This window comes from Marmota flaviventris, chromosome 16 (genome assembly GCF_047511675.1).
Source record: "Marmota flaviventris isolate mMarFla1 chromosome 16, mMarFla1.hap1, whole genome shotgun sequence".
Lineage (NCBI taxonomy): Eukaryota > Metazoa > Chordata > Mammalia > Rodentia > Sciuridae > Marmota > Marmota flaviventris.
The window spans coordinates 8748157-8763528 of record NC_092513.1 but is presented as its reverse complement, the minus strand read 5'-3'; the positions used below and the strand labels follow the sequence as shown (position 1 = coordinate 8763528).

General features: G+C 33.1%; 1 protein-coding gene across 1 annotated transcript in view; it reads right to left on the bottom strand.

Moving 5' to 3' along the window:
- Window positions 1-387: 387 nt before the first annotated feature.
- Tmx3 (thioredoxin related transmembrane protein 3) overlaps window positions 388-15372 on the bottom strand; it is a 37939-nt gene continuing 22954 nt past the window's right edge. Inside the window, exons 10-16 of the mRNA XM_027935340.2 lie at window positions 12207-12305; window positions 10511-10568; window positions 10279-10332; window positions 8954-9010; window positions 7383-7512; window positions 5949-6017; window positions 388-3817 (exon numbers count right to left, since the gene is read on the bottom strand). Coding sequence (XP_027791141.1) covers window positions 3554-3817; window positions 5949-6017; window positions 7383-7512; window positions 8954-9010; window positions 10279-10332; window positions 10511-10568; window positions 12207-12305 — 731 coding nt within the window. The 3' untranslated portion in view covers window positions 388-3553. The remainder of the gene's footprint in view (window positions 3818-5948; window positions 6018-7382; window positions 7513-8953; window positions 9011-10278; window positions 10333-10510; window positions 10569-12206; window positions 12306-15372) is intronic.

The window sequence follows — 15372 nt, the reverse complement described above, 5'->3', positions numbered from 1 at the left end:
ATACAGTGAGGGGGCTGAGGCCATGTTGTACCAAGATCATAACTTTACAGCAGACTTAAGAATACAAATTCAATTCTTCTATCTTTAAATGTTGTAAAAAGCAGGTGAGGCACCCTTTTAGGAAAATCAGTGTGTAAAAGATATCGAGTTTTACAAACACAAAATATACCAAACTCATGAATCCCAAGTTCTAAATCTATCAGGGAATAAGATTACAATCTGATCTCAAATCTGCTTAAATTCTAAAACTCCAATTATGAATTACTTAAAATTTTAACAAAAGAAATAAAAACTGTATGAAGATCAGTATTAGTTGCTGTCTTTGCTCCTATAGAACTATTCATGCGGCAAACTGCCAAAGGACACATAGTAAAAATAACAGACAGCTACGTTTTGAATTACTTTATTTTAGAAAAACAAATGTTTACAACTGATGCTATAAGACAGAATATCATGAATTCAACAAGTTAGTAATACAGACTTTCAAAAACTACCAGAGGTTAGTCCAAAGAAGAAAAGTTATTTTTTGTCCACTCTTGGACTCACACATTCAGGAAAAAAAAAAAATTATAAAAATAAAATGGTAAACTTAACCCTACCAATTAATTGATAGTCATAATATCTCACACTCTCACACTGGTTTATTTCAACAAGTTCTGCTTAATAAGAATAGCTAAGTAGTTTTTCCACCTTGTCCTACCTCTTGGTCATACAGAACAATGATGAAATTATTTATATTACTTTTTACAAAACCAAAACAAAACAAAACAAAAAAGCCCCAAAATCAAAACACAAGGAACATCATTAACAATAAAATCCACCAAACAGCTGTTTTAACTACTCACATAGACCCTTCCTTCAACCTTAAAACATTTGGCATCTTAAATGTCATTTCTAAATCAGATACCAGGAAGCACTGTGAGGAAGAAAAATGAAAATTCCAGATTTAATATCCTTCAAACAAGTTTCAGACAGTAGCTAGAGAAATACTGATGCATACAGTGAAACAAAAAAAGGTTGTGCGCTACCATGGGGTACACAGGGCACATGATAAAAATATGCACTTTCCCTCTGGAATATTGGTAATATTGTTCAAGGATCTAGAATTTTGAATTCCAGAAAATAGATAGGGAACTTTGCTGCAACTGAAAGAGAAAGTGGGACTCCAGTTTCCTGAAGGATTCTATTAAAGATATGTAATCATGTAATTCATCATCTGAATCATCACTGTGTCTACCAGATTTAATTATTAAGAGATACACCTTTATTTTGAAATAACTTTTCCTGAAATGAAAACAGCATTCAGAGTAAAGCTCTGATAATCACATTGAAGGGAAAAAGCACACAAGTGAACCATTTTTTGTGTGTGTGAGGAATCTGACAAAGTAATATTCTAAAACAGAAACAAGTTAAAAGCAAAATTTTAATACAAAAAGAAAAAAAAACCATTCACTTATCAAACAACCTATACATTTTGTTTTCCCAATAAACACACTTAAAAAGTGCAAAGAGCACATGAGGCAAGGACACAGAGTTGTGCAAAGGATGACAGAGGTCTAAGGCCATGAACTAAAGGGCCATGTCCCAGAATACAAAGGATCATCACTGGATTTTTGCTTCCTGAACTTTACTCTTTTCCCTACAGAGGTGTTCTGTATAGGTGATGACTAATAACACAAAAATATGCAAACTAACATCTGAGAGTGATAAATATGAAGGAAAAAAAATCAATGACATTTTCTGTAATTTTATTTCACTTCTTTACTAAACTGAGTCTTAAATGAGGCATCTATACTTATCTAAGTTTTTTCTACTGCAAAACCAGTCTGATCACTGGGAACATTATTATCTTCCCAAAGATACCCTCTGTATTCTATGCAGAGGAATCTCCTTTTTGAATTAACAGCATTTATGTCCAATTTCCATTTGAGAACTTTTCATTTTAGTATTTCCTGAAATTCTCTCTGACTACATACTTATTTCATTATTAAAAAAGTTAATGATAAGGGGTCAAACATTAAAGATGGATATTTAATTATTATATGCTAAAAGAACACATGAACACAACAAAACAATTATTTATAATGCTGCAGCATTTAAGATACAAGAGTTTCAGTTAGTCCAGATTAGTATGGCATCAGAAACAACCAAAAGCTGCCTTTGGCAATCAAAGCCCTAAATAACTTCAGTGTAAGGACCATAAATTAAGTATTTTTAAAATGATTAAACATTTTTAATACAATCAAGATAATCTTTACAATGGATAATAAAACTAAAGAATAAGTACTTAAATAAGTTACCTAGTAAAAATTCCAAACTTACGTAAACGAAGGCCTCAAAAATAACAAATTAATCCACAATAAGCAAATCAAGCTTACTGCAAAATACCAAATTTTAGATATTACTGTGTTAGAATTCCTACACTGTTTCATTATAAATGAGATTAGAGATACTCACTGAAATGGATGACAGAACTCAGAGAACAGAGAAAGTAACCAGCCATCTCTATTTTTCTCACTGTGCATAACACACTGCTTGACATGTAATTATGTCACTCATTACTCATTATGAACATGTGTTCATAATGGCACTATAAAATAGATGTGCGATAATTCAGATTTTAAATTGCTATAAAGTAAACTTACCACAAACAAAAATATATTACTTTTCAAAAGCCAGATTTTTTAATCAAATGAAATTTTAGAAGAAATTTCAATATACAAAATAAAAAAGAAAGAACACAAAAATCGTAAGCTGCTTTGGCTAAAGCTAAGCAAGACAGGATTGACATAGCTCCTTTCCTTCCTGGAATGACTGATGAAGACAACTGGTTAGACAGCATTCCCAGGAACGGGCTGAAGTTACTGTTCCCTGCACAACCTGGTTATTTTGCAAAGGTCAACCACAAAACTCCCCCCACACACTATAGAGGCTCATATGAAAATTTTATAATAATGCAACCAAGTATAAAGTTAAAAAGTAACATTTCCTCTCCTTTAAAAATAACTAACAAAATAAAAGCACTATGCTATATATAAAACCACATCACTTTTAACCTTGTAATCTTAATGTGATACATGGAAAAAGTTATTAGTTTTCCTTAAAGTGCCTAACTTTAAAGACTTACATTGTCCATACAAATCTTATGCAAAATATATGAGAATGGATAGCTGTAGGTAGATGTGTTATTTTTTTCTCTATCAGACATGTACTTTCTACCTGAATGACCAATTTAAATATTCTCTCCAAGAATCCTAACTTTGTCACAGAATATTCAGATAGAGAAACATGCAAATAAAACTGACCTATTATAATAACATCTATAAGGTAAACTCTGATGGAGTGGTTTGATTCTGTTTGTTTTAGATACACCGTTTCTTTACTCCAAATATCTCCCCCTTTGTAGAAGGACTACTTGAATCCATGCAGTTGATATTAGCAAAGTACAAATAACATGTTCTCTTCTGTAAAGATCATGATTAAATATCTATATCCAATAAATAGACTCTTTAATGATTTGAAATCCTATCAAATATTTTATACTCGTCAAGTCTCAGTCTTTCTTCTTCTCTAACACATCCTTGGGCTCTTGGGCAGTAGGTGCTGTAGAGTCTCCACCGTTTGGCTCTTGATCTGTGTTCTCCTCTGGCTGTTCTTGGATTTCAAATTCACTTTTAGACATTTCATATCGCTCTTCCATATAACCTCCATCTGAGTCTGTGTCAGCTGTGTAGATTCCATAGCACATGATACTGATGACACCCAGTGGCAGGCCAAAGAGAAAGCAGCCCATAAGTGGCGAGCTCCTGAATATAGACTGAGGAAAGATAATTAAAACTCAGTTGCCCTCAGATGTAACTCTGATATAAAAAGCACACAATAAATTTAAAACCACTGCAAATTTCTTCTTGTTGCTTATCAACTTTCTTGAAGTGTCAATATTTAAATGTCAACACTTAAACAATAACTACCATGCTAAAGACACCATAAGAGAGAGATTCAGCATCCATGCATGTAAGTGTGCACACACACATGCTTTTGTGTGTGTGTGTGTATACCAAATTGCTTAAATCCCTTTTTAAAAAACTCATTTTTCTCATTTTAACTGAAAGGTCTCTTTAAGGTGATTACTATGCCTGCCAGTTTTTGAGCTATTCATTGAACTATAGGAATCTGATGCTCATGGCAAAGGTGGAGTTATTTACCATGAAGAGAGTATATACATATTCCCTTCACATGATGTTTTTATCATTTATTATTCATCTGGTAAGCAGTAAAGCATCATTCACTTATTAGTTTCCCTCATGTTATATGTAATCTCCTTAGCTCCCACAAAAACAAAAGTAATTTTACGAAATGTTTTTTCCACTACATTGTATTTTATGGGTTGCATTTGTAACTCACAAGAACAATATACACAAGTTCAGAAAGATCATTATTTTGGATTAAGATAACAGAAGAAGGCTACACAGAGTCAGGGTATATTTTGAGGTAGAAATAGGAAAAGGAAGAAAGAGGCAGAACAAGGCATAATGTGAGTACTTGCAATTAGATCCAGGAAACTTTGTGCAACATTTTAAAAACAATGAGAAAGTATTTTAGATGGACAGAGTTCATTCACATTCTGATGTGCATCCCTGGAAAAAGGATGAACAATGGCCAAAGTTGATTATTTTAGAAGCATTAGTGGTTTACAGAATGGAATGGAGACCAATAAGAGCGAAGTGTGGAGACCAGGTAAAGAGGAGAAATAGTTTGATAATGTCTAATCCATGTTGGTGGCAACAGGAAAATTAAGAAATGCCACTGATAAACTGAAGAAACAGTAAGTTATGCATGGTAAGCCACAGATTATGAGAGTCACTTCTCAGAATAGAGAAGGCTAGCTATAGTTGCATGCCTTCTTTCAGCTAGGAAGAGTGAAAATGCTGATGGCATGGCTCATGATAGATAATTAAAACTAAGTTTAGGCCTCAAGCAAATTTTAACATGCTCTACTGTCAAGGTGACTGAGAATTGAAGCTGGGGAATGAGAATGAGCTTTTAGAATACACTTACAAGCAAGAAGGCTCAGCTCCAAGGACTCAAGTGGGCAACAGAAAGAGACACTGGAAAGGCATGGATTATTGGAGAAATGGGGTGGAGGTGGGGGAAGTAGTAAGTATCACAGCAGCAGGGAAAGGAGAATGGCGAAGAAGAGATTCCTTGAAGAAATCCAGAGGAATACACCAGAAGACTCAACCATCAGCAGGCTATCAGTGAGACTGCATGAAAGTTTCATATGGTAAAAACAGATGGAAATTAGAATGGCAGAAAAAATCAGGTAAGAAGTGAGTGAATAAAGCTGAGGAAACATATTTCAAAAATGAAACTATAAAAGGAAAGATCTAGGTAAACTATACAAATCACAGGGATGCCTAAAACTTTAAGATCTGGAAGTTTACTTTGAATATTACAAAAAAAAAAAAAAGGAATTCTTGAGACTTTTTTTTTCAACAAAAATGACCAATTCACAGGAAACAATGCTTAGTAGAAATAAAAATTTCCTATTATCTAAATTTTCAGTAGGTTGGAGAAATAATTTTTTAGTGCATTTAGTGATTCTGAATTTCAGTAATCTCTTCAATCATATGGAAATGATTAGAGAAACTTAATTTCTGGGGCTGGAGATGTGGCTCAAGCAGTAGCGCACTCGCCTGGTATGCGCGGGGCGCTGGGTTCGATCCTCAGCACCACATAAAAATAAAGTTGTTGTATCCACTGAAAACTAAAACATAAATATTAAAAAAAAAAGAAACTTAATTTCTATGATGGATGCAGTTCATACCCTTCAAATTGAAGACACACTTTGAACAAATCCTTTGAAATTCTCTATTTCACCCTCATTAGACATGAAGAACCCATACTTTCTAAGCTTCCAATGACACTAAACAAACTGTCCAACTTACCACAACAGTAGACTTGGCATCGAATAGTACTCTTTTCAATCTCTGCAAAATGCTATCACCTCCTTGGGCCTTCAATTTAATAAGAAAACAAAAATTAAAATGTTATCGGAGGCCAAAAGGTAGACTATAAAATGTTTCATAAAACACCTGAAAAAGCCATTTTAACATATTTGCTGTTTTTTTTTTTTTTTTTGTCTTCTTTTGTTAACACAACCTGATTCTCTTCTGAAGAATTTCATTCTCTCTTATTCATAATCCATGCAGCTTAGTTGAACTTGACCTACTCCCTAAATCCAGGCATGCCCAATTTTTGAGTTTAGATCTAGGACTGCTGAACTAGAACTACTATAGGATACCTTTGTTATCATTTGGGGAAAGTCTCCCTGAGGATAAAGCTCAAAAGGAAGTGCTGAAAGGCAAAGAGAAAAAACTTTCTGATGAAAATCAATCCAATCCCTGCTCTCAGCCATCCAAGAGCTCTGGCCCACTCTGAATCACCAACCTATGAGGACCAGTATAATCTCTGTGTTATTAAACAGTTCAAGCCATCCGCTCACTTACAATGGAAGGGTTCTCATTCATACAGACAAGTTTCATTTGAACCAAAATACTATTTCTGCAAACATAAAATTCCCACTATGTGATTAAGAGGGTTTTACAAACTTCTCGACTTTGATGCAAGGTAGATATGCATATTATGTTTCAAATAAGGTTTGTGTAAAGCTGAAAATGAAAATCTACAGAAAATAATAATAATTAAACTTCATGAAAGCAATAAAGTCTCTTATTTTCTTTGAGTCTATTAAGATGTGTGCTAGTTACAACCTGTGACCTGGAAGGAAAAACATGATCCTTTAAGGCTAAGGGTGGCAACCCACTTAAGATTTATAGAAAAACAAAAAACCAATACATTACTAAGGCAATCTATTTACTTATTTCTGAGATATATTTTATAAGATTATATCTGAAATTCTCCACAGGGGTTTGATTCTTAATGAATATCCTTACCTCTTAAGAAACTGTAGTCTTCTTCACAAATTTTCCTAGAAAACTCATCCTCATAACTTAATTCAATGGTCCTTTTGGTACTAAGCAGTATTTAGAGTCAGGGATTACCTCACACAATACAGGATCTCTGAGCATCCAGAGCCAACTCTAAAAGCCAGTATCACCTCCCCCATCACTGTGGCACCCCAAATGTCTCCAAATTACCCTCCAATGGGGCATTCCCACCTGTTAGCTACTGCCATAGAAGATCTTCTATATCTGAGAGAATGTGACAATGCCTATGAAAGGAGAGACCATCACATGGAAGAATGTTCCCTCTCACCCCTCAGCAAGGGCCTGCTATTCCTTTCAGAATCAGAAGTATGAAAACAACTTGCTTCTCTTCTACTTCCTATCATTCCTCTGAAAGAGAACTGAACCACTTACTTCTACTGAGCCATCCAAAATGTTATTAATGAACTCGATCAAGTCTTTGGCATCTGAAATCTGTCTATCTAGCACAAAGTATTGTTGGTTTGATGTGTTCAGTACAACTACAGTTGGGACTTTCAATTCACTGAAAACATAAAAAGAAATCAAATAAACATTAAACATATTGATAACAAATATTCTGGAATTTTTATATCTCAATAATTATAGAAAAAGGGAGCTGTATCAATAGCTTCACCTACTTTTACCTAAAAGAAAATTTCAAATTGTGTATCAATTTGAAATTAAATTATATTATATGAAATAATATATAATTTATTATATAAGTTAAATTATATGAAAAACATTCTAATGTATAGTATAACAGAGAGCTGAGTAATCATGATTAAATGTAAAGATAAACATTATGATATATGATATGTCAATTGCTGGGACAGAGTCTTCCTTGTCGTAAGTCCACTTCAAATACCATCATTGTTAATCATACATAACCCACCTTAGCTACACAGCATTCAGAAAATCAGGCTAAGAGTGTGGCCTCTAGAGACCCACTTCGAATGTTCAAATCTGGAGCTTTCCCTGAAAGTTGCAGTATGTCAGACAAGTAACTAAGCTTCACACACACAACATTTTTCATTTGGAACAAAGCGGGCAATGCTACAAAAATTATACGAGATAACTCAAGCCTAGCATTCTGCATGTACCTTATCATACACAGTCAAGAAAACACTATTGCAAATTCTCTGTTCTCCCTTTGTCACACTGTGTAGGAACTTTACCCAACAACATCAGAACACATGTATTTTTCAAGTGTATTTGGAACCCTCAACAAGGCAAATTGTATCCTGGGACATGAAAATATAATTCTATTGCAGAGTGTCCCCTTCATAACCTTCTCTTAGGTTGATGAGGTCAACCATACACCTCCTAAAACCAACAGGTATCCTATAACAATGGGAGAGCATAAAAAAACTGTTTTTCCACTTTGAGTATTAAAAAATTTAGGGTCAACTATTTCAAATACTCTACAGAGAAACTTTGCTTTTTCATTCTCTTGATTTCATTATATTCTATATCTGGTCCACAACATAGTTTGGAAAACTACTCTCAAATCCTTATTAGAATGAGAGAGTTAATATCAAATAGTTACAAAAACATACTAGGTTAAATAATTATAAAATCGCATTTTTTTCCTACATAGTTATTTTAATCTATTAAAATAAATTCTTATATAATTGCAGTTCTTGAATGTTCAAAATTTTCTATTTAATAGTTATAACTACCTATTAAAAATGAACTTGTTAAAGTATGTAAGTCAGAGTTTCTGAATAATGTCATTTCAGAATAGTATGAATTATAACACTGAGCTGGGAGACAAATATTTTTAGTATACAGCAATATTAAAACACAGTAAGTTTCATATACAGAATTTAGAAACTAAAGTAAAATAATGGAAGACTGCTGTCATCAGAATATACCAACAGCTTTTTTTTTTTTAAACTGTTAAACCTATCTCTCAAAAACAAATTTAAAGATGTGATAGCAAAATCACCCAGCACTTTACTCACTCCATCAGCAAGGTATTGATGTAGTCATTTCCATCCATGTGGCCAAACTGAAAATCCCTAACAAACAACAACAAAAACCAAGAGCATGATATTTAAAAAAATAAAAAAAGCCAACCAATACAACAAACAGCTTCAGGGCTTGATAAGTACATAAGCTGTAAATATCTACTGAATGAATCACATAATATACATATATAGAAAATCTGACTTCTACTGGATTTTGAGACAAATATATGAGTAGCACTAACAAATTCTAAGACATCTCCATTTATAAATGGTTAGATGCATGGAAATAAAATCCTGTCTAACAGAAATATGTTTTAAGATAAAATACCTATTTACTCTAAAACATACTGTGTATTTTGTAGGCTTACTAACCTTTCACTAGATTTGGAATAAGGTAATAAAAATCAAATAATATAAAAATACACATTGTCTTTTTACATTTTTTTTTAGTTGTAGATGGACACAATACCTTTATTTTTATTTATTTTTATTTTTGAACCCAGTGCCTCACACATGCTAGGCATACGCTCTACCACTGAGCCACAACTCCAGACCCTCACAGTCTTTTTTGACAGCAACATACAGAATGATTTGGCAAATAGCAAAAGTATTTCTGATGACATTTTTATATTGTTATTCTTTGAGTTCTTGTTACAATTATCTTTATAGTTTTGTTCTAACTTTTGACAGCTCATGTAACATAACCTCAAATTTATGAATATCTGAGCATCTATTTCCTTCCATAAAACCTGTCTCAATACTATAAGGAAGCAGGTATGATACAAATTATAAATAAGGCTGCATTCTTTTCCTAACTTGTAAGACACACTATCAATCAATTTCAAGATCCAGAAAACTCTGAAATGCTACAAGCTACCATTTACTTCAGTTCCCTGATTTACCTTGGGAAGTCCAGAATACAGACTGAGCACCCTTACCTGAAATGTTCACAACCAGTCATGCTTCAGATTTTTTTTTTATCATTTTGAAAAATTTACATATATATAATGAAATATATGGGAGGCAGAACCCAAATCCAGACATGAAATTCATTTGTTTCATACACACCTCAATCAGCTTGAAGGGAATGCGACACAATATGTTAAGTGCACTTGCATTTTGACTGTTACCCATCAAATGAAGTCAAATGTGAGATTTTCCATTTGAAGTGACATGTCAGAGCTGAGAAAGTCTTATATTTTAGAGCATTTCAATATTCAGACTAGGGATGCTCAAACTATACTACCACTTTTGCTTTACTATATTACAAAATAAAACTAAACAAAAATAAGTAAATCTTCCAGAATGTAAGCACATACCTACTGAAGTGGCCTTTGTATTCTCTTGCAACTTCCTGAATAATTGACTTTAATCTGTAGAACAAATACATAAATATTTCAATTCTTCACTTGAAACATATAAGTATCAAATATCTTCCACCTTAAGAGCAGTAGCAAAAGTAAAATACTACTGTATCAAGTTGATTTAAAGCCACATGTAGTCTGAATTAGATGACATTAGAAGCTTAAAACTATTTCAAGGCAACTATACCTGGTATGTTCAATTGATGCATTTTTCTCATCAATAACTGCAATAGCCACAAGCTTTCCTGAAATTAAGAATGACATATCTAAGTTCAATAACTCTTTTTAAACAACTTTTAAACTATCATTTTCATTGAGAGTAAGGAATTATAGCAAAAAATGTTTTTAAAATTTAATTACAATTATCGTACATGTTAAACTTCCTTAAACTAGCACATTATAGTATAACATGCATTTGAATCAGAGAGAATCAGTGAATTAGTCAACTTCAAGTGATAATTTCTCTCCAAGCACTCACTCACAAAATGTTAATAGTAAATCTATTAAAAGCTGAAACCATAAGAAGTGAATTGGTAAAAAGTTTACTAAGAATTGTTATAGTTGATAGTAAAAAGAAAATGAATGTAACAGTAAGATGGTTTTTATGTAGCCTATTTGCCAGTAATAATAAACAGAATTAAATGTCTCATGTTAATCTTAAATAGAACATGAATCAAATGTATGTGATTAAGCTCTAGGAGGATTAGCATGATATAATCATCAGTGCTGGACATTATGTTCTTGGCACTATTCAAGCCCTGGGAGAGCAATGGTAAGGTTCAGTTGAGTATTAGCTATGTAACAACTTCAGCAAGCTTCAGTTTACTCCAAGAAATTAGTATCTATTTTATAGAGTCATTGGGAGGAAAATGAGATTATATACACAAAAATACTGGGATACTATGTGGCTCAGAGCAGGTATACAAAGCAAGATTAAGTTAATAGTCTTTCAACATCCTCCTCACACTACACATGGCTTCTATTGCCCCCAATGTTGCTTACACACATCTCTAAAGTCCACACAATCTTCAATACTTTTAACACTCTGCTGAAAACATTAGTTCACAGTGATTATTTCCATTCTTAAAATATTTCACTTACTATTCAGTGTTTGCTTTTTTACCATGTGCTTCTTAGTTTTTACATGCCTCATTAGTTTCCTTTATTCACAATGTCTACAACATGTATGGGATCTTCCCATGTACGAAAAAGATTCAAGAAACACAGGAACAGTTTTTCATGTTAATTTACCAATTACTGAGTGCCAAATAATGTGCCAGACACTAGGCTATTTACAGAAGGCTTAATCCTAACATTGTGAATTAAAACAAAAATGGCAAGAGAAGCCATGATTTCTCATGCTGTATATTTACAAAACGATTCTGCTTAAAACTTATAAGTTTTGCAGTTTGCATCTATAAAACTATGTAATTAACTTCTTATAACTTCCATTTTTATGTTCATATTTGCTTTGTCTGTCATTTTTAATCATGTAACTTTAAGAAATTGCCAGTTTGATTCATTCCCCCACCCACTATAAGTACAAGTAGACCTTATAATAAGGTTCTGATAAGTTTTACTTCAACTCCTATACAAAACCAGCCTCCTGTGGATAGCCTCTTGGTAGATAACTTTTTCAAATCCCTTCCTATCCAGGCCTTTTGACTTCCTGTCATCAGTTTGATTAGTAAGCCCTGTATTTAGCTAATCTCTGACCTGCCCCCCACAAGTATATTTGGTAATAAGTTTCTATTCTCAAAAGCAGTACTAACATTCAAGTTTACTTCATGAAATGGAGATAATGATCCATTTCTTTTAGAAATCGATTTTAGTCAATTAAGGAATCCCAAAGAGTAATGAAGAGCTGTACATATGCTTATTACCCGTGTCTCCAAGTTCATACAAGAGGAAGCCATCCATAGTAAGGTAAGTCTGAAACCTCTCCCTGTTGATCCATCCTGACAGGTCACCATCTTCATATTCTTAAAAACAAAACAAAGTGACTAAATTGTAGTACCAATATGTTAAACAAGGTTGCAATGTTTTAATCTGACAATACATGTAATATATCTGACAAAGAATATAATCTTAAACCCATAAATAGTACTTTTAGAAATTTATGGTAAGCAAGCAATCAGATATACAAAAAGATTAAAGCACAAAGCATCACTAAAACAACAAAAAATAATTTGAAGTAAGAAAAACAATTGAAATGCCCTAAATCAAAATAAGTACATATTGGTACATGCTGGGAAGGATGATTTATAAATTTTAAAAATTTAATAAATTTTAATATAAATGAATGAGTATTATAACTAACTTTGCAAAGTTAAACAAGATAGTAACAAAGGACAAAATAAAAGCATAGGGACTGGGAATGTGGCTCAAGAGGTAGCGCGCTCGCCTGGCATGCGCGAGGCGCTGGGTTCGATCTTCAGTACCACATAAAAAACGTAAAAGTAAAGGATGTTGTATCCACCAAAAACAAAAAAATAAATATTAAAAAATTCTCTCAATAAATAAATAAATAAAAGCATGTACTCCTAAATGGTTATCCTTCACTTGTATGATGGATGGCATTTTTATTACATTTTTTTTTGCTCCTCTCTATTTTATGAATTTTTCTTAGTTTAGAAATCTTTTTTGTATGTACAACTTAAATACACACATAAAACCAGAGCATATCAGCTTTTTTCCAACATCAAATACTTCCTGTGGAAAGCAGATAGAGAAGATAATATTCAAAAGAAATATTATATCCTGATTAAAAATATAATTCAAGTAATTCTGAAGTAATTACAATTGCATGAAAAAAAGCCAACTGTAAACATCTTTTAAAGCCTATCAATAATTCTGGCTGAAAACTGTATTATACTGACTTCTTGAAAGGTATGCTTTATGTCACTTGCATTGCTAAACAAACATTTTCAAGTTATCAAAATATAAAATAAGTAGTATAATGCAAATCTGAAAGTATTTATGCATTTGGACTTACAAATCAGAAAAGTAAACCTAAAACTAGAAGTTGCTTTCTGGGCCACAATCTTCACTCTATGTCAAAAGCAAATTTTGTACAGATTTCTCAAAGTGATAAACTGGAAACTCATTAGAAAATAAACCATCCTCCTAAAACCTTAACCCAATGCTTCTAAACATATTATCAATAATTATTAAAATAAATATTTAAAGGATAACCCCTGGTCTATCTGAAGGCTCCAAGCAGGCTCTAAATACCATCCACTCCATGTTAGAAAAGCTTGGCCTTTATAAATGTAGAAACCTCACGTTAATCCTGTCTCAAGCACAGAAGTCTCCACAGCTGAAAACACAGAGAAATGAGAATAGGGTACTTTCTTATGCAGACTCAAAGAATAATCTAAATCTAAATTGATGTCTCCCCCCCAAAAAAAACCAAAGAAACAAAAGTTGCTTTCTACGTTGTTAAGAAACTCATATAAGATGAGAGTAAGAAATTTGTGTGACCAACATTGATGCCAATGACTACATATTTTAACTTGGGGGAAAAAAATCTCTTTATGTTTTAATCAATTTGTAAATTACTAAGAATATTAATCTTAAATGATTATTTTAATACATAATATACAGAAAATGCTTATACAAGGAGAACTATAATCAAAGAGTAGACAGAACAGATACAAACTATCTCCCTCTCTTTTCATATATGCAAGTTCCTCTTAAGTTCCTTTTTAAGCTTGATGTCTAACATAGATATTTAATAAACATTCTAATGAATGACTGAACACTCCACATAAAAAACTAATTGTACATGCCTCTACCATCTAACATTATCAGTTACCTGCCCTGAATTTTAGGACATTAATCAATCTGCCATATTAACTCCCTCACAGATTACTTTGAGGATAAAAGGACAATGTCAGGTTAAGTAGAGAGATAGCATGCCCTCTATACACTTCTACCACAAGAAACTAAATTCAGTTCTTGTAATTAAAGATAATTAACATTAGAAATGCTCAACTTTCATATGACTATCAAAAGAAAATGTTCCTTTTAACTAAAAACATTCTTTCACTGGATACTCTTTCTGTTACATTTGAATTGAGAAATTCAAAGTCTATTGTTCTCAACTAGTTCTGGTTTCCTTTCTGTTCCATAGTATAATTCAACAAGAAAAACAACCACACTCTACAATGTTCTGGTAGTGAACAGAATGCTCCATATTTGTGCTCTCCAACACAGTAGCCACAAGTCACTGGCTAGTGAGAATGAGAAACTCAATTTTTTGTTAAACTTTAACTGAGACAGCTGCTAAGACTGCATTTACTTTCACCTTGGAGCAGTTATGTAGTGTCCAACAGATGTCTTGTTCTTCCCCTTCCCCTGAAATTTAAATTATCTCCTGGGGTCCCAGGTAGTCAGGTGCACTACCTATGGTACTCAGCAGTCTGGGAACCATGGGGGTAGGGATTGATGGTATTAGGGAATTATAATCATCCTAGTTGTTCTAACAGCATGAGGCTATCTAAGACATATGGCTCACATTTTAAAAGACTGGTATATGAAGCACCAAAGTGATAAAATAACACTGGGATTTGCGTTAAAATATTTCAAGAAGGGGAAAAAAAAAAACCAAAACAGCTGAAGTAAAAGTGGTAAAAAACCTTGCTGACTGTACACAATGTAGCATCACATCACATGTGCGGTCATACATGTACCTTGGGTAATGATGTCCATCTCATTTCACCATCTTTCCTGTACCTATTCACCATTCACCCTCCCTAACCCCCTCCAAAACACCCCCTCCCCTTTGCCCAAAGTTCCTCCATTTCTCCCGTGCCCTCGCCCCATTATGAATCAGCATCCAATTATCACAGAAAAATTTGGCCTTTGGTATTTGGGATTGGCTTACTTCACTTAGCATGATATTCTCCAACTCCATCCATTTACCTGCAAATGCCATAATTTTATTCTTTTTTAATGCTGAGTAATATTTCATTGTGTATATATACTAGTTTCTTAATCCATTCATCTAATGAAGGGCATCTAGGTTGGTTCCACAGTTTAGCTACT